The 24,567-nt window shown below is 44.6% G+C and overlaps 1 protein-coding gene across 1 annotated transcript in view; it reads left to right on the top strand.

Annotated features, from left to right (window-relative positions):
• The window catches only part of AFF4 (AF4/FMR2 family member 4), a 2,373,445-nt gene that overhangs the window by 1,740,762 nt on the left and 608,116 nt on the right, over positions 1-24,567 (top strand). The window contains exon 15 of the mRNA XM_044069901.1: positions 15,617-15,680. Coding sequence (XP_043925836.1) covers positions 15,617-15,680 — 64 coding nt within the window. The remainder of the gene's footprint in view (positions 1-15,616; positions 15,681-24,567) is intronic.

Raw genomic sequence — 24,567 nt, 5'->3', positions numbered from 1 at the left:
CTTACAAGGAGTCTGAGGCAGAGCATCAGGAGTCGTACTAGATTCTGAAAAAACATAATCAACAATGTCTAGAACAAATCCCTAAGTCTCTTTTTAGATTCGGAGAAATCCTGACTTTCCCAATGGAAATGTTCCCTTAAGGTATGTAAAGTTTCCCCAAAAGAAAAATCCTCAGGGGGAGAAGCAGAAGGAATGGAATCTTCTGCATCAGAGTCCTCAAGTAGGAATAGACAAATCCTGTTCATTAAAAGAGTCAGAAGAAAGAGAATCCTGTTCAGAAGATTCATTGTCAATGTCTTTGCCTAGGTCTCTCAGGAGGAGGAGGTTGGATACCCCTGATCAGAGTAATTAAATCTTCAGCCATTTTGATCATTTGTTTTTTTAGGCATAGGGGCCTGCACATGTGGCCCACGCGTTGGTTTTTAGACATAGATTTAGATTTTGGCCTTAGTTTTGAAGATGGCGTTGGTCTAATATACAAATCTGTAAGCCTGAAAACGCCCTCAGAAGCCGGTGCCTGCTCAGCGGCTCCGGACCCATCTAAGGTAGAGACATCCTCGGGTTCCGTAATTGAAGCATCTCGCGGCATAGCCGACTCCGAATGGGTCTCAGTAGAGGCCTGGGAATCAGAAGTAGCGGGCATCAGAGGCTGCGAAAGCGCCTCACTGAGTACCGGCGACTGGCTTAGGAGAAGCGGTGTCATTGGTTTTGGACCTTGATGGTCTGTCTGTCTTTTTCTTTGCGTTTTTTAGGTATTCCAGTAGTCTGATTGCTAACCAGCGACATTTCTGGATAATAAATCTTGAGCCAAAATATTTAGAAGCAAAAATATACTGACGTTTAATCATGCGTTGATTAAATTTTGCACAAAACTGACAGCAAGGCACTTTGTGGTCATGGCCTAGGCAAGGAATACAGTACAAATGAAAATCCTTATGAGGTATCTGCTTCCCATAAGTAATGCAATTATTAACTTTTACTGACATCGGTAAGGAGCAAGAAAAAGTTTTCCCAACGGGGTACTTAGCTTTTAGTTGAAGTCTTCGGTTCTGAAACTCGAAAACGAAAATTTCAGGAGTCGGCCGACCGGCACTTGCAAACTGCTTCTGCTTCGGGCACCGCATGGCAAGAAAGACTGATGTAATGGTGTCGGCTGCATGTTTTATACCCCTGACGACCTGACATCATGGAAGAAGGGACAGCAACCAACACAGGACCCAAGACTTTGTTAATCAGTCCGACTGAGGGCAGCCTGCCAGCAGATTACCCCCAAATGTAATGACTGCAACAGTGAAACACGAAGAACATCTAAGCACACCTTACACTGTGGTTTTGATGTCCTAGAAGCTTCTTGCAGGGCAGCAGTCACCGGTTCTGTCCTTAGAAGGTATGCTTGGTTTAAGGAACAGCCCTTGCCAGACCATGTCAAATCTAAATTATTGGATGCACCCTTGCACAAAGACAACTTATTTGGCACCAAGGCAGAGGAGGTCTTAAAAAAGATGGAAGAAAAAGCTAAATATATGCAGACAGTTAAGGATTTCCTACAGGTCCAGCCACCCAGGTTCAGTAGGCATTGCCCCTCCAAGCACTCGTCCTTTCCTGCCCGCTCCATGTCAGTCCAGCCCAGAACCCAGGGAAGTATACCCCCCAGACAACAGCCACAGGGAATGCAGAGATCAAATCAATGGAGTTCCTCCACTTCAAAAACAGGGAGTGCAAAGCCGCCCCCTCATGGTAAGAACTCAGAATGACTCTCCACTTCCACCCCCTCCCTCTGCCCACCTGCACTTGCTCCCAGGAGGAAAATTCTCCTTCCACACAGGCACCTGGGCCACCATTACCAATGACCGCTGGGTCCTCAACATAGTGTCCCAGGGATACAGATTTTATTTCCACACTCTCCCAACCACAAAAGGATTCTCAGATCTTCCTCCAAACCAGTGGGCAGAGGTGAAAAAGCAAGTCCTTTCCCTGCTCTAAGAGGGCAATAGAGCACGTTCCTGCAGAACAGTTAGGCCAAGGTTTCTACTCCAGACTTTTCATGGTACCCAGGAAAGAGGGCACCTGGCGCTCCATCCTCGCTCTATCCATTCTAAACACCTTCCTGGTGGTGATAAAATTCAAAATGCTCACCCTCTAGCAGCTACTACCTATGCTGTCCAAGAATGCTTGGCTAGCCACCCTAGACCTAAAAGAGGCCTACCTCCACATCACAATCAAGGAATCGTGCAGGAAATATCTACATTTCAGGGCAGGATCTCTGCACTTCCCTTTGACTTATCTACCACTCCCAGAGTTTTCACAAAATGTCAGGCTCTCGCCATTGCTTTTTTTCAGGCAAAGAAGTATACAAATTTACCCATACTTAGATGACTGCCTAATTCAGGCAGACAGGAAAAGCTGCTCAAGTACCTGGCCTTTGTGAAGTTCCTACTGACCTCCCTAGGGTACCCTATCAACAAAAAGAAATCCAAACTAGTACCCACCCAAAGGATTATATTTCTGGGAGCAAGCCTGGACACAGCATCCCAGACGGCATTCCTTACACCAGACAAGCAAACTTACCTGACAGCCTGCTTCTCTCAACTAGCTACCAGACCCCAGTTATCCACAAGGAAAATCCTCCAAGCTCTGGGGTTCATGGCATCTTGCATTCTACTCATTCCATATGCCAGACTCCTTATGAGGAAACTTCGATGGTACCTAAAAAGCCTTTGGTGTCAACACTCTCAGGACCTGGATACTCTTATACCAGTTATAGCTTGCCTAAGGAAAGATTTCCTCTGGTGGGCAGCAGCATGCTCCCACAACAAGGGACTACCTTTCTCACCACCCCTTGCTGCCCAGACCCTCACCACATAGGCATCAGACTATGCCTGGGGTGCACACCTGGATGGCAGGTGCATACAGGGCCAATGGAGTCCTCAGGAAATACATCTGCACATCAACCAAAAAGAGATGTTAACTGTCCAGCTTGAATTGACAGCTTTCAGGCTCCTTCTCTCCTTAGGGGCTCTCCTAATCAAAACAGCACCACTGTGATGTGGTATATCAGCAAGCAGGGATGGACTCACTCCCACCCTCTATGCAGGCTTGCCATGACCCTTTGGCACACAGCCTTAGCCATGCAGCTACACCTGTTAACACAATTCCTGCCAGGTTCTCTAAACTCTCTGGCAGACAACTTAAGCAGAAATCTTCTGCACTCACACGAGTGGCAGCTAGACCAAAGAACTTTCACCCTAATAACTCAGAAATGGGGCACCCCGAAGGTCGACCTCTTTGCTTCCCACTCCAACCATCAGCTCAGCACGTTCTGCACCAGGGAGAGCCTCACTGCAGGGCCTGGAAAGTGGATGCCCTATCCTTCCCCGGGTCAACCTCTCAGTCTATGCATTTCCCCCACTACCTCTCATTACCAGGATACTGCTCAAAATAAGGGAGGAAAAAACAAGGACAATTCTGATAGCTCCAGACTGGCCACGCCAGCACTGGTACCCATTGCTGCACAGCCTGTCCCCACTGCCACCATGGCATCTCCCTCAGACTCCAACCCTCCTGACCCAGAGGGAAGGATAATTCGTGCATACCCAATTGCAGACCCTGAATTTGGGGGTCTGGTTTATTTCCTGACCACTGATCAAGCTGCCAGTCTCAGTAAACAGGTTCTAGATGTTGTACGTGAGGCTAGATGCCCTAGCACTAGAAAGTCTTATGCTGACAAATGGAAAAGGTTCTGCACCTGGATTCAAGCTAAAGGAGCTGATATGGCACAGCCCTCCCTACCTGTCATCCTGCATTACCTAGCTGATCTGCTACACAGTGGTCTCTCCTTTTCCTCTATTAGAATTCATGGCTCGGCTATCTCTGCTCATTTCAACACTGAACACCCATTTTTCTCACACCCTCTCATCAAACAGTTCCTAAGAGGGGCGAGCAACTTGAGGCCACCCAAAAGAGCACCTACCCCAGCTTGGGACCTAAACTTTGTGTTGGAAAAGCTCACCCTGCCCCCCACCTTTGAACCAGCATCTTCAGCAGAGTTAGTTTCTCTCCTGTAAGACAGCCTTCCTTTTGGCCATCACTTCAGCCAGAAGAGTATCCAAGCTACAAGCACTCATGGTTGTAGAGCCTTTCATCATCTTCCATGCTGACAGGGTGTCCCTCAGGAGAGCCTTTCATCATCTTCCATGCTGACAGGGTGTCCCTCAGGACAACCCATCCTTCATGCCCAAAGTGGTTTCCAGAGTGGCTCTCAACCAAATCCATTAATTTGCCCACCTTTTTCCCTAACCCACAGAACAAGGGGGAAAGGATCTTGCACTCTCTAGATGTGCACAGACAGCTTAGATTCTATCTAGACAGGACTAAATCATTCAGAAAGACTGATCAATTGCTAGTCAGCTTTGTTGCAGGGGCAGAGGGCAAAGCCATATCCAAACAAACCATTTCCAAATAGATAGCACACTGTTTCCAATTCTGTTGCAAGCAACATGGGAAACCCCCCCCCCCCAAGGGGATCAGGACTCGCTCTACCAGAGCAGCCTCCACCTCTGCAGCTTTCCTCAGAGGAGTCCCCCACCAGGGACATCCTGGAAGGCTGCCACATGGGCATCTGTTCACACATTCACCAAGCATTACCACCTGCCTATCTTCTCCAAATCCAGGGCAGGCTTTGGCACTGCAGTCTTGCAGGGCATCCTAGCCAGCCCATTGTCTTCTTGACTGCGTCCACCCTTTTCCTCAGCTTTGGGAATCAACCCAAATGTGATGATTGCAACAGTGAAACACGAAGAACATAGTACAGCTGTGTACAATTACCATAAATGTAGATGTTCGAGTGTAGTCACTGTTGCAGTCCTGGTTTCCCTCCCTCCATCCCCTTTTTCTTCTCTCTCTCTCCTAACAAGGAACTTTTGGTATTTACTTTCTGCTGGTGGGGTTCTTCCACTATATCCTGGCTCCCACTTGGGGTCTCCTGACAGTTGGGGCAAGAAAAACTGATGTAATGGCGTCGGCTGCCTTACTTTATACTACTTGATGACCTGACGTCAGTTCTGAAGTGACAGCAACCGACACAGAAATACTAAGCCTCTGGTATTCGGGCCGGCCGAGGGCTACCCTGGCAGGGATAAACCCAAATGTGGTGACTGCAACAGTAAATACACTCGAACATCTACAATTTATGGTAAGTGTACACAACTGTACTTTCTCTGAATACAAAAACTTGTCGCAGGGTAAAATCAACATGCTTTAACAGTTGCTAGAAATGGTTTAAAAAATGTATTTTATTTTGTTTGAAAGACAACTTTACATCCAAAAAGAAGGGATTGTGTTGGGAGCAGCATGTTTCAATGGGAGAAAAGATTTTTGATTAGATCCCAATTTTTCCCATTCTGCCATCTATATACTCACTTTTTGGACGACATATTTGTTCTTTGGGATGAACCTAAGCAATTAATTGATCCATTCCTTGAATATGTTAACAATTCAACTTCCTTTTTAAAATTCACACACACAGTAAATGAAACAGAAATAGCTTATCTGGACATTTTACTTAAAAAAAAAATAGATTTGTGTCTGAAATATTTCGTAAAGCAACCTATTCTAACAACTTTTTGCACTTCACAAGTCACCCCTATACAGAGTGCTTGAATGGTTACTTTGTATGACAATTTTTTAAATGAATGCCAAAAATTGAGTGGTATGTTTGTTAGGATGGGGTACCCATACCAGTTGGTGGAGAATATTATGAAAGAGGTTATTTTTTAAAAGAGGGAGCGGGCATTTTACTCCCATTTTGAGCACAGGTGTCAACCTTAGTGATAATGATACCTTTGATATACTCATAGAGGTGAACTGTTAAACTCCACAGCCATTGGTGTTGAGATTCACCTCAAGAAGGTAGACAATAAGAATTATAGGTCTTGTTTTAAAATAATTTTCTGTGTTGATGCTTATTACATTAAAAGTATCTTGGAGATGAACTGGACACTTTTAACGTGAAACTGATATAAAAGGGATTTTAGGTGAAAAACCAATGTATGCATTTCGTAAGGGGAATAATATTCAAACCTTACCAGAACATCAGGGTAAATCACACAAAGTGGGCCACATGTATAAATGTGGCTCCTGCAAATTCTGTCCTTGTATATTGGAAGGGAATGAAATCTATATTAAGGGGATGAGATTTAAGATCAAGGACAGGTTTAGTTGTAATACAAAAAAAGTTGTCTGTTGCGCTCTGTGTGAATTTTGTTCTTGCTTTTACATAGACAAAATTGATTGCAAACTTGAGTAGAATTGGGGAACACTTAAGGAACATCAGGGATTATTGTGAAAACAATGCCTTGGCTAAACACATTGTACAACAACCTGGACACAAATTCAAATTTATTGTTCTGGATACAGTCAGTCCCTCACACAGAAGGGGGTGCATGGCCATATTTATTAGAGAAAGTTGAACTGAGTTGGCAGATTCGTCTAGATTCCATTCATTGGCCTGGGTTAAATGAATGTTTATCTATTGCCAGTCTTTTAAAGGATCGATATATATTACACATGTATACATATTCTTTTTACTAGCTGGGTGTTGCTCTTACAATGTGTTTTTTACCTGTTATATATATTCTCCTGTTTTTTTTTTTTTTTTTATGTAGATTTTAAATGCATTCTCTACTGTGAATTTTGTTGTGATTTACTTGATACTTTCCCTTTTAATATTATGCCAGGAAGTGACGTTACATTGTTTGTTTAATTGTGAACTTGGTTTTATTGTATTGTCTGATGAAGTTCCTGTTGAAATGCAACTTAGGACAAAAGGTTTTGCATGGTTTAAATTAATAAACATGGTTTCTGTCCTTTGTCCGGAGTGAGCCTTTTGCAGTTTTTTTTGTGGTTCTGGAGCTTGTTTCTGTTTTACTAAATATATATTTTGCATGCCTTACGTATTGATTTTTTAAAATTTGTATTGAATCTGAATTAATTAGGCCACGGTGATACAACGGTTAACATTGTTGCCTCACAGCAAGAGGTTCTTTGGCTCGATTCTCGGCTGCAGCTCCTTGTGTGCGGAGTCTGCATGCCTTCCCTGCGGTCGAGTGAGTTTTAAAGACATGCAGTAGGTGCATGTGCCTTCTGTGAGAGTTGGGAGCTGGGCTGGCAACTCGACACCGTATAAACCGCACTACCAGTCAGTCTGCAGACCGGTGATCAGCTGTAGCAATCCCTAACAAGAGAAGCCGAAAGACATTGCTACTGAATCTTAATTCATTTTAACCAGTAGGATCCAACCACTGAATAGTACACTGTATTTATATCTGGTTAACTGTGATTATTGATAAATTTCTGCAAACCTGATGAAGCTTCAAATGCCTACTGTGCTTCTTACTTTGTAATAAAACAATTACTACATTGGTACATACAGACTTGGATATATACAAGTCTTCTCTCTGTGGTGACTTGAGCTCTTTTTTTGTCTCATTGTGTTGCTTAACACGTATCAGAGGGCCATGCATGGTGTCTGTCCCATCTGGCTTTGAAATAGTTGTGTAAGCCACTTAATGGCTTGTCTTATGCATCTATCAAGGTGCATCTTGCAACCATCTCAGCTTTTCTGCTTATGGATCCCCCTGTTTTGTCTCTCTCTGTGGTCAGTTTATGAAAGTGTTGCACTTGAGACCCCCTCGAAAGCAAATTCCTCCTACTTGGGATTTCAACTTTGTTCTTGAAAATTTGACCGGATCTCCTTTTTTTAGTCAGATTTGAGGTTCATCAATTGTAAACTGTTTTGCTTATTACTCTGACATCTGCAAGGGGATTCTTTGAGCTGCAGACTCTCATGGTGGGGCAACCTTATCTGATTTTTCATAAGGACAGGGTTATTTTATGCACTAAGTCTTTCATGCCAAAAGTTGTCTCTGAATTTTACCCTGATTCAAGCTGTCAATCTCCAAGTTTTCTTTCTGGAACCTAAAAACAAGGGAGAGAAGATTCTGTGTTCCTTGGATGCACACAAGCTGCAAAGGGTACTACCTTGGTAGACGTAAGCCCTTTAGGAAAGCTGAACAGCCTGTCTCTAAGAAAACGATTTCTCATGGTTGTCCTATGCTGCAACTTTTTGTTACTCCCACCATGGTAAAGCTGTTCCAGGCAAGGTTAAGCCACATTGGACCAGAGCCTTATTCTCTTTGTTGGCATATTGGAAATGACTAGACTCTAGAAACATTCTAGAGGCAGGGACTTGGTCCTCTATTCATAGCTTTACAAAGTACTACATACTGGATTCTTTCTCAAGATCCAGGGCAGACTTTGGGAGGACCATTTTGCACAGTCTCGTGGATCCTTATCCTTTCTCCTCCCAAAAGGGTAAGCTCCGAGCACTATTCATATGCCACTAAGGTAGTATAAATGATGAACATAGTACAGTTGTACAAGTTCCAATATCAGTAACAGAAGATGATAGAATTTCGTGCTGCCTCCATTGCAGCAGCCAACCACTCATCACATCCCCCCCTTATTTTTATCCAACCTTTTTTTGTTGTTTTGCTTTAGGTGTTAGTGTTGGTTGTTTTATGGCTGCAAATTGGTTTCAGGCAGTTCTTGCATTCAGTTCTCTTTGACTCGTCTTGCTTAGCAATAAAATTATGAATATCTGACTTTCTGTGACGGGTTCGGTTTCCCCTAATGGGAGGGGTGTAGCCAGCCCCCTATCACAGCGTCAGAGGAGGGGATTCTGAGCTCTGGAAACCTGCCAGTGCAGGTGTTTATGCAGGCACAGAGCCCATATGTCACTGAGGCAGTGTGAATTTCAAATATCTCCTGTTACAGGAAGGTAGGACTTAATGCATCTGTACTTTAAGATGTAATAATCATAAGCTCTGCAGGCATTTTTTCTTAAGACTGATTCATGGTATTATCAGAAACTGAATGTCCCGCACTCCTTAAGCTAGAACCCTACTCTGCAAATTTCTTTTCATAATCCCCGTGTCTGTTTGAGAAATATGAAAGAAAAATAATGGAAAAGGAAGAATATATCTTTCGAACTGAATCCAGTAGGTCTTAAGTAATTGATTTTTTTCCCCAAAATAGTTGGCACTGCATGCAGCACTTTGAGTAGAACACTGGTGGCCAAGTCTCTTGATAGCAAGGTGACCACTGTAAACTTTTGATTTCAAAAGGGAAGCTAAGTAAGCAATTATCTGTCTCAAATGATACTTGGATGTTTTGTTTCTCTGAACTGCCACCATTTCTGTGGAAATGTTCTAAAAGTAATTTTAACAGTCCAATCAAATGCAGATGTTTTGATCAGAGAACTGCCAAGCTGTGTTGTTCTCTAAACCAGCTTCAGTTTTGCATTGAAGGGTCAGATACCTGAGAGAAAACGAGCATCTTAAACCAGTCCAGACTCATTTTCAAAAATACCAGAATGTGACTGCAGCATAATAAAAATTGTATGCTGCCTGTATGCTAGATGCTTTTCGTGTTTCACTGTTGCAGTCATCACCTGTGGGCTATCCTTGCTGGTGGTAGTCCTCGGCCGGCCCGAATGCCAGAGTCAATGTTTTTCTGCATCGGCTGCTGTCACCTGTAGTCTGATGTCAGGTTGGTGCTATAAAGCAAGGCAGCCGATGTCATTACATCAGTTTTTCTTGGAATGGAGCCCGTAGCAGAAGCATTTAGCAAGTGCGCTGTTCGGTTGCTGCCAGAGTTTGAATTTCAGCTGAAAACGTCAAAAGCTAAGTACCCCATTTGGGAACCTTTTTTCTTGCACTAACCTATGTCCAAAAAAGTTAAATGTCTCGCCTGTGGAAAGATCTCACACTGAGACTTTCATTCTTTCTGCTTCACTTGTTTAGCCTCGGACCACGATGTCCCTCGTTGCTGGTTCTGTGCCCTCTTAAATGTGAGAACCATTCACCGTAGAGCTCTTATTGTAGACAGGTATTTTCATGTTCCGTCTTTGCATTCCGAAATGGTGTTGCGTCAGCCAACAATCCATGGACATTCCGAAAAAATGCAGAGATAAAGATAGAGACAGACCGTACAAGGCCAATGCAAGAAATCTGTAGTGAGGCAGAGCACCTCGCTGGCCTTGTTCAAGAGGAATCTTGACCAATGGATGGGGGATCGCAGATATACCCCAGGGATTACTTCAGTGTCACTGCTTGACAGAGGCACAGCAAAATAATAGGCATAGTTTTATTCAAACTAAAGGGGTGGCGAAAGCCAAATAACTATGGGCTAGGCTTATAAATGCCCTTGGGCAGATAGCCTAGTATGAACCTATGAACCTAAGCCTTCCGACGACTCTACCACTAAGCAGGTAGTCAGTTTTCCGGAGTTCAGTGAGGTGCTTTCACAGCCCCTGATGCCAAAGTTCGTCTACACAGGCCTCTACAGAGACCCTTTGGAGTCTGGTATGCCGCAGAAACCTTCATCATCTTCCGAGCCTTTGGCTCTCTCTGCCAGGTCCGGAGCCACGACGCAGGCACCGACTTCCGAGGAAGCCTTTCACACTGCCGAGTTTAGACAAAAACTGACGTCTTCTCATATGATGACCGTTTCTCTCAGACAGACTGATACTCTTAGACCTAGAAGCCAGGCCACTCCTAGAAAATCTGCTTCTAGCCACCATATTCCCCCTGCTACACCACCCCAAGCACAAATGCTTAAAATGGTGGAGGATCTCATCTTCCTTATCAGGGATAGTCAGGCCACAACCTCTAAAAGGAAAAGACACCTTTCTCCAGACATTGCCAGAACAGGATTCTGAGGAATCTGACTATTCAGATTTTGAAGAGTAACAACAACCTCAGAACGCTTATGAGGATTCAGATGCAGAGGAATCCATCCCTTCTTCCTCCCCTCCAGAAGACCCTTCCTCCTCCCCTCCAGAAGACCCTTCCTTTGGGAAAACCCCTCACACCCTCAGTGAACATTTCCAATGGGAATCTCAGGATTTCCCCCAGTCTAAGAAAAGACTTAGAGAGTTTCTGGACCTGCCTCAGCATAGACTCCTGGCCACCCCTCCTGTTTTAGAATTGGTGGTTGATGTTTTCCATGAATCCTGCTTAGCCCCTGATGCCCTACCACCTGCTCCCAGTAAATCTGACAGATATTACAGAGTACCGGATTCTCACAAATACCTGTACAGAAATCCTGCTGCAGACCCAGACATCATTACACAGGGGCCCAAAGGAGCTAAGACTAGTTCTGCCAAGAGTCCTATTCCTTCTGAGAGGGATTCAAGAGCTCTGGACAGATGGGGTGAAAAAGTATACGCCTCTGCAACCTTGGCTATCAGAGCACTCAGCTGTTAATTCCATATGTTAAAATATCAACAACACACCTTGGAACTATTAAAACAAAAGATTTAAACCTTTCCTGACTGTGCCAATTTGAAAGAGCTAGCAGATTTACTGCACTCTACTTGTCAAGTGGCCAAACACTCATTACATTGTGGATATAATGCCCTAGAAGCCTCTAGCAGAGCAGCAGTGTCAGAATCTGTCATTAGGAGACATGCATGGTTGAAGGAACAACCTATCCTTGATCATGTAAAGTCTAAACTAATCCTGTATAAGGACTGCTTGTTTGGAGTAAAAGCAGAAGAGGTGCTTAAAAAGATGGAAGACAAAGCAAAATCTATGCAGACAGTAAAAGATTTCTTTCAGGTTCAACCTCCCAGTTTCAGCAGGAACTTTCCCTCTAAGACTGGTCCTTCCCTGCACCTAGCAGACAGGGCAAGGTAAGCCCCGCAGGGACAGACCATCCAGGCCTGTATCCCAGGGCCAGCAGAGAAGCAAACAGTGGACCACTTCCGCCCCAAAGGCAGGGAGTTCTCAGCCACCTTTCTATGGCAAAAACTCCCAATGACTCTCTCTTCCCCCCTCTGCCCTCCCTTCACTTACCAAAAGCTAGGAGTAAGACTCTCCCTCTCCAAAGAAAATTGGCTGTCTGTAACAAAGGACCAATGAGTCTTGAAGATAATTTTTCAGGGATACAAATTCTCTTTCAGCAAAGTCCCAGTTCCAAGAGGGTACCCAGACTTGCCTCCAAATCAGTGGGCAGAGACATTGAAACAGGTCCAAACTCTCATATCCCAGGGGGCAGTATAACCTGTCCCCTCAGATCAAGCAGGCAAAGGCATTTATTCCAGACTATTCCTTGTTCCCAGAAAAGAGGGCACTTGCCGCCCCATCCTGGATCTATCCATTCTGAACTCCTCCCTGGTGGTCTGCCGATTCAAAATGCTAACTTTGCAGCAGCTACTGCCAATGCTGACAAAAAAATGCCTGGTTAGTGACCCTAGACCTAAAAGATGCCTACCTCCACATCCCCATAAGGGAATCCTACAGGAAATTCCTGAGCTTCATAGCAAGCTTACAACACTTTCATTTCACTGCACTACCCTTTGGCTTATGTACTGCACCTAGAGTATTCATCAAATGCTTAGCCCTGGCCATAGCATTTTGCAGACAGAGAAATATACAGATTTGCCCTTATTTGGACGGCTACCTCATTTAGACAGAGTGCAGAGAAAAGCTGCTCCAGGACCTTCTCTTTGTCAAAACCCTCCTAACTTCCCTAGGGTTCACCATCAATGAGAAGAAATCAAAACAAACACTCTCCAGGAAGATCATTTTGTTGGGAGCACTGCTGGACACAGCATTCCAAGTAGCCTTCCTGTCCCAAGAAAAGCAGAGCTTTCTGCTTCTCTACTTTACCCAGCTGCCTTCCAGAAGTCACCTCACTGCGAGGAAGTTTCTGCAAGCCCTGGGGTACATGGCATCTTGCATCCTTCTAATTCCTCTGGCCAAGCTTCACATGAGGCAGCGTCAGTGGTATCTGAAGAAGCTTTCGTGTCAGCACTCACAGACTCTAGAGACTTCACTCCCTCTGATCCCATGTATAAGTGCCACGTTTCTCTGGTGAGCAGGGGCTAGTGCCAAGAACAAGGGTCTTCACTTCATCCTCTGCCCTACCGGCCAGACCATCACCACTGACGTCTCAGACATTGTTTGGGGCGCTCACCTAGCAGGCAGGTGCACCCAAGGTCTTTGGGATGCCCAGCAGCTTCCCTTACACATCAGTCAGAAAGAAATGGCAGTACAAAAGGCTCTGACGTCCTTCAAATCCCATTTCAGGCCAGGGGTCCTCCTTATAAAAACAGACATCATCACAGTAATGTGGTAATCAACAAACAGGGGGGGGGCCCAATCTTACTCTCAATGCAGGGTAGCCATGAACCTCTGGCTGACAGCTGCCTCCATGGGTCTACAACTAATTGCCCAATAGCTACCAGGAGTCAACAACACCCTAGCAGACCACCTAAGCAGAAACTTGCTGGATCCCCATGAATGGCAGCTCCACAGAAAAATCTTTCCACAAATCACTCGGGAGTGGGGGACTTTGGAGGTGGAGCTCTTTGTTTTGTACCTCAACCACCAGCTGAAAAAAATTCTGTACCAGGGAGACTCACCACCTAGCATGGAAGGTGGATGCCTTGACCTTCCCCTGGAACTCTCTCTCTGTGTATGGTTTCCCTCCTCTGCCTCTTATTCCCAAGGTACTGATCAAAATATGGGAGGAGAGACCAAAGATCATCCTCATTGCTCCAGATTGGCCCAGACAGCATTGGTACCCCTTGCTGCGCAGCTTGACTTTACAGCCCCCCAAGCAGCTTCCCCTGGTCTCAGACCTCTTGACCCAGGTGGTGGTGGGGGGATGCTGCACCCAGACTTGCAGACTCTCGATCTTTCAGCATGGCTAAAACTTTGAGCAAACAATGAGTCCCTGTTAAGCAAACAGGTCCAGGACATTATCACAGAGCCCAGAAGGCCCAGCACCAGAAAATCCTACACAGGGAAATTGAAAGATTCTGCTCCTGGAGCCAGTCCAGAGGGGCCAGTACCTCACATCCTTCAAATCCCTCTTGTCTTGGACTACCTAGCCAAGTTACTCAATAGTGGCCTCTCCTTATCTTCTATTAAAATCCATGCCTCAGCCATTTCAGCTCATTTTGTTTCAGACCTACCCCTCTTCTCACACAATTTGATTAAAAATTCCTCAGAGCGGCTTCTAATATCAGACCTCCCAGAAGGCCTCCCACGCCAGCCTGAGACCCGAATTATGTTTTAGAAAAACTAGCCTTACCTCCATTCAAACCTGCTGCTTCAGCAGAATTGAAGTACCTCTTCTGGAAGACTGCTTTCCTACTAGCTGTCACCTCAGCCAGAAGGGTTTCAAAAATTCAACCACTCGTGGCTGTTGAGCCCTTCATCATTTTCCATGCAGACAGGATCTCCCTGAGGACTAAACCCTCCTTTATGCCCAAGGTGGTATCTGATGTGACCCTCATCCAGGCCATACATCTACCCACCTTCTTTCCTAACCCTCAAAACAAGGGGAAAAGAATTCTGCACTCACCAGACCGTGCACAGACAACTCTGATACTACCTGGACCGTACTAAGCCCTTCAGAAAAACAGACCAGCTTCTTGTCAGCTTTGCCTCAGGGGCAGAGGGGAAACCCATTTCCAAGCAAACCATTTCCAAATGGATATCACACTGTATCCATTTTTGCTAGAGACTACATGGGAAATCCCCCCCTAAGTCTATTCGTATCCATTCCACTAGGGCAGCCTCCACTTCCACAGCCTTCCTCAGAGGAGTCCCCACCAGGGACATCTTGGAAGCTGCCACCTGGACCTTTGTCCATACCTTTGCAGAGCATTACCATCTACCTCTTTTTTCTAAGTCTAGGGCAGGGTTTACCTCTGCAGTTCTGCAGGGCTTGCTGACCCACGCCTAGGGCTCTAACCTATCCTTCCACCCCTCTCCTCAGCTTTGAGAATCCTCCCACAGGTGATGACTGCAACAGTGAAACATGAACATAGTACAGTTGTGTACACTTACCATAAATGTAGATGTTCGAGTGTATTCACTGTTGCAGTCCTGGTTTCCCTCACTCCATCCTCCATATATCCTCTTTCCCTAGGGGGACATAAGCTTCCCACTGTGGCTTTTAGCCACCAGGACCACTTTACCTTATTTCCTTGTGCTTCTGACAGGTTAGGGCAAGAAAAACTGATGCAATGACGTTGGCTACCTTGCTTTATAGAACTGACGACTTGACGTCAGACTACAGGCGACGGCAGCCGATGCAGAAAAACATTGACACTGGTATTTGTGCCGGCCGAGGGCTACCACAGCAGGGATAACCCACAGGTGATGAATGCAACAGTGAATACACTCGAACATCTACATTTATGATAAGTGTACACAACTGTACTTTCACTCTATTCCCTGCTTGTTTTCACTGATTTAGCAGTCGATAAAAAGTCAGTATGTAACCACTTGCTATGAGCATATTTAACTTTGTCAGTTTATTCATCTGATTAGTACTTCTCAGTCCTGGAAACACCAGGAAGTATGATGTAAGAAGATTTACAATTCAGAATAGTAGCAGAATTACAATTCAGATTAATAGCAGAAGTAAATGTTTGCAGTGGGTACTAGTAACTCATGAAGAGGGACTACAAAGGGCAGTTTTACAAAGTGTTTTTACTTTTGTTTCTTAAGGTAACAGAAAAAATACCTTTGTGTTACAGGATTCATTCAGCTGATCACTACTTGCAAGAAGCCAAAAAGCTTAAACATAATGCTGATGCATTGGTGAGTAGCTTGATTTTATAGAAAGTTCTCTTTCCATTTTAATGACTTTGATCTCTTGTGTTTATGGCTGGGTTGTGATATATCCAGACTCTGTGATACCTTTATTTCACTGAGTGTTGGAAGTGGTGTAGCAGTAGTACATGCTCTGTCTTCAGAATGTTTGTTGCCTTTTGTAATTTTTAGTAGCACTGAAGCTGATTAAGTTAAGTTTGTAACTCCTTAATATTATTCATACAGATCACTGCCGAAAAGCCTAACCTGTAGGAGTTCTGTCCTGCTTAAGGATACAACAGCCAGCCAGCTTTCAGGGCACCTTCCACTTGCCCAAACCATTAGTCAGCTCGAGCAGAGAGGACTAAAAGTAGAGCTTAGTTGTCAAGCCCTTCAGAGCTTCCAAAGAAAACATATCAGATTACAGTGTTCCATTGCTGGGCAGTAAAGTTCCCTTCGGGGGAAAAAAACTTTCACTTTTTTTTTTAACAAAAACTTACTGTTTGTAAAAAAAAAAAAAAAAAAAAAAAAAAAAAAAAATCCTTTATCAAGGGGAATCGTTTTTAATGACTGTCAGATAACTTTTGTACCTTTTGAATAGGAGTGTTACTTTTGTGGTAAAACATTGTTTAAAACTAAATTTAAGCTATGTTTTTCTAAGGTAAAAGTTGTGTTGTTTTATGTCTGGGGCTGATTTTTCACTTTGCTTATCTGATGTCAGTTTTCATTCATTCCTCAACTAATGGGTTCAGATCTGACTCAGCCATTACAGTAGCTTGTGGCCTCCAAAATCTGTTGATCTCCTTCTCAACCCATAATGCACCAACCCCCAACATCCCTCAAATCTCATTTGCCACTTTCGCATCTAGACGTGGTTGTCTTCAGCTGTTAAGTGTAGAGTGAGAGAAGTTCTTTAGAGTTCATATTACTTATTTAAAACAACTTATTTATTCTCATAGTACATATTGCTAAAATCTACATTGTTTTGCATGTATTTATGTATTATCTCATGTCTTTTAAATTGCTTTGTTATTTTATAGTTGTACAAAATTTGGAGCTTTTCTCCCTGGGCTTCCATGAAAAAGGGATCTTTCAGCTCAGTCGGACACACCCAGTGAACAAATGTGTAATAAACACAATAAATAAATGTAATCTTTAAATTTAATTTCAAGTTACTACTGCTGATATTTTTATATTTCATACACTTTTGAGTGTACCCTTTTCCTCCCATTGTTGGTAGGTCTAGCCTTCCTTCCCTCTGCCGTTTACATTTAGTGTATACATTTTCCTTACCATAGTTGTCTTCCTTCTCCCTGGAGTGATCTGCCTTTGAGGTTGTGAAGAGAGAGTTCTCTTCTCCGGCAGGACATATGGGTCCTAACCCTTCAGATACACCCTCTACTTCTCAGATGACTTTGCACTGTGAACCTCAACATGCTACCCCACAGGGACAGCTACCCCAGCAGGGTATCCTAATCTCTTCTGATACTTCACTGGACACCCCACCGAGGAATTCCTTAGGAAGAGAAAGAGCCAAAGAAGACACTTCGATTCTCTTCGAGTCATTCACTGAGGATACTGTCTTCAGTGAAGGAGGGGGGGTCCCCAAAATCACCACCTGAATCACATTTGGAGACATTCTTGAGATCGTTAAGCAGAAGAGTGGCTGGTCTTCCCATGACCCTTCTCCAGAGAAATCAGTATTTCTGGAGGCCTTAGGGGCTGGCCCGTGTACCTCCTGGTTTACTCCGCCTGCTGATGAGCTCATTGATTTGGTCTCTAGGCGGGTGTGGAAGGAACCAGATGCAGTTTATTTTACATTTGTTTACAGGGAGTGTCCAATTGGGCTGATGGCCCATTTTCAGCAGAGGCCCGGGGAGGAAAGCTCCAGTACAGTAAATATAACAGAGATGAATGTTGACTAATGAGTAATACTACAGAGATATGTAGAGCAATAGGGCTAACAAAAGTTCTGTAGGAAATGAAAACAATGCAGCAATATACATTCCAAATACAATTACATAGAAGAACTATGTAGAAGATAGAATTGTTGATACCAAATAGTAAACAATTTTGACAGTTGTAAAAACAGCATTCAGCTGCAGAATTATATTGTGAATAAAACGCAGAAGACAGTTGTTATAATTCTAGCAAAAGCAAGGTGGTGTTCTCGTTTCACTGTTGCAGTCATTACATTTGGGTAATCTGCTTGCAGGTTGCCCTCAGTCGGCCTGATTAACCAAGTCTTGGGTCCTGCATCGGTTGCTGTCCCTTCTTCCATGACGTCAGGTCGTCAAGGGTATACAAAACATGCAGCCGACGCCATTACATCAGTCTTTCTTGCCGTGCGGTGCCCAAAGCAGAAGCAGTTCGCAAGTGCCGGTCGGTGAACTCCTGAAATTTTCATTTTCGAATTTCAGAACCGAAGTCTTCAACTAAAAGCTAAGTACCCTGTTGGGGAAACTTTTTCTTGCTCATTTACGATGTCAGTAAAAGTTAATAATTGCATTACTTGTGGAAAGCAAATACCTCATAAAGATTTTCATTCGTACTGTATTCCTTGCCTAAGCCCTGACCACAACGTACCTTGTTGTTGGTTTTGTGCTTTATTTAATCCACGAACTATACGTCGTCTGTATATTTTTGCCTCTAAATATTTCGGTTCTCGATTTAATTATCCAGAAATGTTGGTTAACCATCCGACTACCGGAATTCCGAAAAAACGCAAAGATAAAGACAGAAACAGACCGCTGAGGTCCAAAACTGCCGATGACGCTTCTCCTTAGCCAGTCGCCAGTTCGGTACTCAGTGAGGCGCGTTCGCAGCCCCTGATACCCGCTACTTCTGATTCACAGGCCTCTACTGAGACCCATTCGGAGTCCGGTATGCCGCGAGATTCTTCAACTATGGAACCCACGGATGTCTCTACCTTGGATGGGTCCGGAGCCGCTGTGCAGGCACCGGCTTCTGAGGGTGTATTCAGACCTACAGACTTGCATATTAAAGCGATGCCTCCTTCATTACTAAGGCCTAAATCTTAATCCATGCCTAAAAAAACCACGTCCAGGCCACATGCTCAGGCTTCTGTGCCTAAAAAACAAATGATAAAAATGGCTGAAGGTCTAATAACTGTAATCAGGGGTTGCCACCCCACCCCCAAGAGGCCTAGGGCTGAACTTGATTGATTCTTCTGATCAGGATTCTGTTTTTTCTGACTCTGATCTGAATTTGTCCTTACCTACTTATGAGGATTCTGATGCAGAGGACTCTATTCCCTGTGCTTCCCCTCCTGAGGATTTTTCTTTTGGGCAATTAGAGCTTTAAACTGCCAATTTCATATGTTAAAATATCAGCAACTTGTTATTGGACTGCTTAAACAGAAAATTATGTTGATTCCTGACTGTGTGGAAAATTAAGACATGCAGGATTTAATGCATTCTGCTGAACAAGTTGGAAAACGCACTTTGCAGTGTGGTTTTGATTCTTTAGAGGCCTCTTGCAAAGCTGCTGTTACTGGGTCTGTGCTTAGAAGGCATGCTTGGCTTTAAGGATCAATCTTTGCCTGATAATGTTAAAAGCTAAATTGTTGGATGGTCCTTTAAATCAGGACCGCCTGTTTGGCAACAAGGCTGAAGAAGTTCTTAAAAAGTTGGAAGATAAAGCTAAATCTATGCAAACTGTTAAAAATTTTTTACAAGTCCAGCTTCCGCGATTTAGTAGGCACTGGCCGAAGAATTGATCCTTTCCAGCCCCTTCCACGTCTTCTCAAGCCAAACCCAAACACAGCAAAAACCCCGGGTTTCAGTCCCAGGGGACTCACAGAACTAAGCCGTGGGGGGCCTCCACTTCCAAGTCTGAGAATAATAAGACACCCCCCTATGCTAAACCATCTCAATGACTTCCTTTTAAAATTTCCAAGCGCTTATCTTCTGATTGCCCATTTTGGGGGGAAAGCTTGCTCTTCATGCAAAGAACTGGGAACTCATTACCCAGGACAAACGTTTTTTAAATATAGTGTCCCAGGGATACAGATTTCATTTCCACACATTGCCAACGCCAAGTGGGTGGCTGGACCCTACCCCCAGATCAGTGGGCAGAGGCTCAATAACAAGTACTTTCCCTCTTAAGCATTAGGGTTATTCAACTGGTACCAGAAGAGGAAAAGGGACAAGGTTTCTATTCCAGACTTTTTCTGGTACCCAGAACAGACAAATCATGGCGTCCAATCCTGGACCTGTCTACTCTAAACACCTTTCTGGAGATTCCAAAATTCAAGATGCTGACTCTCTACCAATTACTTCCTATGCTAGGCAAAGACGCCTGGTTGGCAACACTAGATTTAAAAGAAGCATACCTGCACATCCCAATCGGGGAATCTTGCAGAAGATACCTACGCTTCAAAGCAGGCTACATGCACTTTCAGTTCTCTGCACTGCCCTTTGGCTTATCTACTGCGCCCAGGGTATTCACAAAGTGCCTAGCTCCAGTTATTGCGTTTTGCAGACAAAGAAGTATTCAAATATACCCATACCGGGACGATATGTCCTGGCTTTCTGCCTGAATTGGACAACTTTTGAATCATCTAGTGTTTGTAAAAAGGGTTCTAACTTGTCTGGGATACACCATAAACGAAAAGAAATCACAGCTGGTACCCTGTCAACAAATTACATTCCTGGGAGCAAGCTTAAGTACAACTTCCCAGATGGCTTACCTCACGCCAGAAAAGCAAATTCATTTGACAACCTACTTCAAACAAGTGGCTACAAAAACCTTGCTGTCTGCAAGACAAATGCTGCAAGCCTTGGGGTTCATGGCCTCCTGCATTCTATTTCCATATGCAAGACTGCATATGAGGAAACTACAGTGGTATCTAAAAAGCCTATGGAGTCAACATTCTCACAGCCTAGAAACAATGATTCCTATCATACCTTGCCTACGTCTAGAGTTCCTTTGGTGGGCAGAGGCCTGTCACTAAAACAAGGAACTACCCTTCGCACCACCCCCTGCCGACCAAACCCTAACAACAGATGCATCAGACTATGCATATGGGGGGGGGCTCACCTGGCAGGGAAGTGCATTCAGGGCAAATGGAACCCAAGTCAAATGCACCTGCATATCAGTCAAAAAGAAATGTTAGCTGTACAGAATGCTCTGACAGCCTTCAAGGACTACATTCTTCCAGGACAACTATTGATAAAGACAGACAACACCACGGTTATGTGGTACATAAATAAGCAGGGGGGGTACACATTCTTTCCCTCTCTGTAGACTAGCCATGGCATTGTGGAACACAGCCTTGAGCTACCAAGTGCACCTACAAGCTCAATTCCTGCCAGGAAAACTAAATACACTGGCAGACGGACTAAGCAGAAATCTTCATGGACCCACACGAGTCAAAACTTGAACCAAGGATTTTCAACATGTTGACAAGCGAATGGGGGAGCCCAGATATATACCTGTTTGCCTCCCCCCAGAACTACCAACTGAGCAAAGTTTGCACAGGGACTACCCACAAACAAGCCTGGAAGGTGGATGGCTCTGTCCTTTAACTGGAACAGCCTATTGGTCTATGCCTTCCCCCCGCTGCCTCTGCTCTCCAAAGTACTACTAAAAGTCAAACGGGACAAACCAAGGATGATTTTGATTGCTCCAGACTGGCCACGCCAACACTGGTACCCCTCCTGTGCAGTGTGTCACAGTTACCTCAGTGGCACCTGCCTCTAACTCCTTCCCTGCTGTATCAGCAAGAAACCCAGATCCTGCACCCACAGCTTCCAACACTGAACCTTGCAGCCTGGCTAATTACTTAAACTCTCCCTTACCATCCCTCAGCAAACCTGTGATGGATGTCATCTTGGAGGCAAGGAGGGGCCTAGTACTAGAAAATCTTATGCTGAAAAATGGAAAAGATTCTGTGCCTGGAACCATTCTCAAGGGATGAGCACAGCAGCGCCCAGTTTACCTCAGATTTTACAATACTTAACTGAGATGCTTCACAAGGGCCTGTCTTTTTCCTCCATTAAAATCCATGCCTCAGCCATTTCAGCTCATCATAACACAGAACCTCCCCTCTTCTCTCATCCACTGCTCAAGCCATACCTCAGAGGGGCCAAAAGTTTTGAGACCACCCAGGAGAACTCTACTCCAACCCCAGCCTGGGATCTTAACTTTGTATTAGAGAAACTCACTCTACCTCCTTTTGAGCCAGCTGCTACTGCAGACTTAAAATTTCTTTCTTGGAAAACAGCTTTCCTTTTAGCAATCACTTCAGCTAGAAGTGCATCTGAATTACAGGCCCTTTTGGCAGTGGAGCCTTTCATCATCTTTCATGCGGACAGTGTGTCACTCAGAGCCAATCCATCCTTCATGCCTAAGGTGGTATTCAGTGTGGCTCTTAATCATTCCATTCATTTGCCAACCTTCTTTCCCAGTCCACAGAACAAAGGGGAACGGATACTGCATTCATTGGATGTGCACAGAACTTAGATTCTACTTGGACAGGACTAAACCTCAAAGAAAATCTGAACAACTGCTGGTAGCATTTGCTGCAGGGGCGGAGGGGAAGGCTATTTCAAAACAAACCATTTCTAAATGGATAAGCCATTGCATTTATTTCTGCTATAAGCACCATGGAAAACCTGTCCCCCAGGGGATCAGACCTCACTCCATCAGGGCTGCATCTACTTCCACAGCCTTTCTCAGAGGCATTCCTACCAGGGACATCCTAGAAGCTGCTATATGGAGTTCTGTACATACTTTCACCGCCCCTTCTAGCTCTCTAGCATGTCCAAAGGTCAGTCAATGGTTTCCTCTCCAGTCCAGCTGGTGAATCTGGGAATTTTCAGGCAATGTTACAACTGTCTCATGTACACGGACAACCCTCTCCTCCTCCAAACAGGTTCAAATATATGTGAGAGATGCAACTATTTAGCCAAACTGGAGGCTGAGCTCTCTCATCTCAAAACTGGTGTAACCAGTCAGGAGGAGAAGGTAACCTCACACAACACAATTCCAGTATCACATAGTCCCACCACATCAGCGAACCAAACACATAAATACACAAAAACATACTCGGAGGCTCTAAATAAAAATCTACCTAAGCAACAGAGACCTCGAAAGCAGACATCCAAGCAAACGCTACCTCAAAACAAAACACGCACAACACATAGCCCACAAAGTCAGTGTGCCAAGCAGCCACAGCCCTTAAGGCTGAATAACACACCTGATACTCTTGTAATAGGTGACTCTATTGTCAGACACACTGACGTCCTGCTCACCAGGCTGAATAAAGAGAAGGTCACGGTGAGCTGCCTGTCGGGTGCTAGGATCCGCCACATAACGCAAGCACTCAGGTCACTCCAAAGCAAATACAAATATGTCATTGTACATGCTGGTGTGAATGACCTGAGACGTACATCCCTGGACTACATGAAAAGAGACATAGAGGAGCGCTCTGATCATGTAGCCCAGGCTGGTATGACCCTGACCTTGAGCCGCATCTTACCCTCACCTAGAATGATGCCACAGTACAAAGACAAAATGATCGATTTTAACAATTGGCTAAAATTTTGGTGTCATTCAAAGGGGATCCAGTGTCTGTCAGCCTGGGATGAGATGCTCGACAAGCCACGTTGCTTCGCTAGGGACGGCTTGCACCTGTCACCACTGGGCTTTCGGATATTGGCAAAGGCACTTGCCACCCCATAGTGCCTTTTTTAGGCAAGGCTCAAAAGTCAAACCCACCCCCATAGACAGCACAAGGAACAAGAAACTAAGGGTAATGCTGCTTAACGCCAGAAGTCTTAACCTCAAGATGCACGCACTCGAAGCTCTCCTCAGTATGGAGAACATCGATATCTGTGCAGTGACAGAAACCTGGTTCAACACTCCAGAGAGCACCCCAGCACTACCAGGCTATACCTCATATCATGCTTTTCGGCCCCAAAACCCGGACCGAACCACAAAAGGAAGGGGAGTTTCCATATTTATCAAGGATATCCACAACTCCAGGTTAGTGGCATTGCGTGAAGTATCGGAGACCATCCATGTGCAACTAACAGTGGGCAAGACTGCTTTTCAGTTTATAGCATCCTACAGACCACCCTCTCAGAGTCAGGAATCCCATTCGGCTTTCCTGAAAACATTGGAGAACATGAAGATCTCTCCGAACACCATTATATTGGGCGACTTCAACTACCCAAACATTGACTGGGAGCACTACTCAAGCCCCAGCACCTTAGCCCAAAGGTTCCTGGAAATTATAAACTCAAATGCTATAGAACAACTAGTCACCACTCCCACAAGAGGGGACAACATACTAGACCTGATCATTACCAACATGGGGACTCTATGCTTCACACCAGAAGTATATCCCTCATTGGTAAGATCAGACCATAAATTTCACTGGATGTCCACATCTCGACCCCAACCCCAGCCCAGAAAACCACAGTGAAAAACTTCTCAAAAGCGAACTTCTCACTTCTCAAAACCGAAGTGGAATCCTTCAAGGCCCCAGGGCCAGTGGAAACTATGGCCCAAACTGCAGAATCCTATATAAACGCATTCTACGGACATCTCCAGGAATGCATGGATCATGCTATCCCAAACAAAACCAAGACCCAATCATCCAAAGGCAGGCGTCCAGTCTGGTGGACCCCTGCCATAAATAAACTGTACAACAGGAGGAGGAGGCTGCTACATGATAGAGTAAAATCCCTAATAGGGAAGGCATCTCTGATCAGTACTAGCAAAAAATTACGATCCCTCATAAAATCCTCCAAGGCCAGCTGCGAGAGAAAAATTGCACAGGACACCAAAGACAATCATAAGGCTTTTTTCAGTTATGTTAGGAACCTGGGATGCAACTCCCAGACTTGTTCTGAGTTGATTCTAAATG

Source organism: Protopterus annectens, chromosome 4.part0, assembly GCF_019279795.1.
Source record: "Protopterus annectens isolate FY-2018-M chromosome 4.part0, PAN1.0, whole genome shotgun sequence".
NCBI lineage: Eukaryota > Metazoa > Chordata > Ceratodontiformes > Protopteridae > Protopterus > Protopterus annectens.
This window is presented reverse-complemented; position numbering and strand designations above follow the sequence as displayed.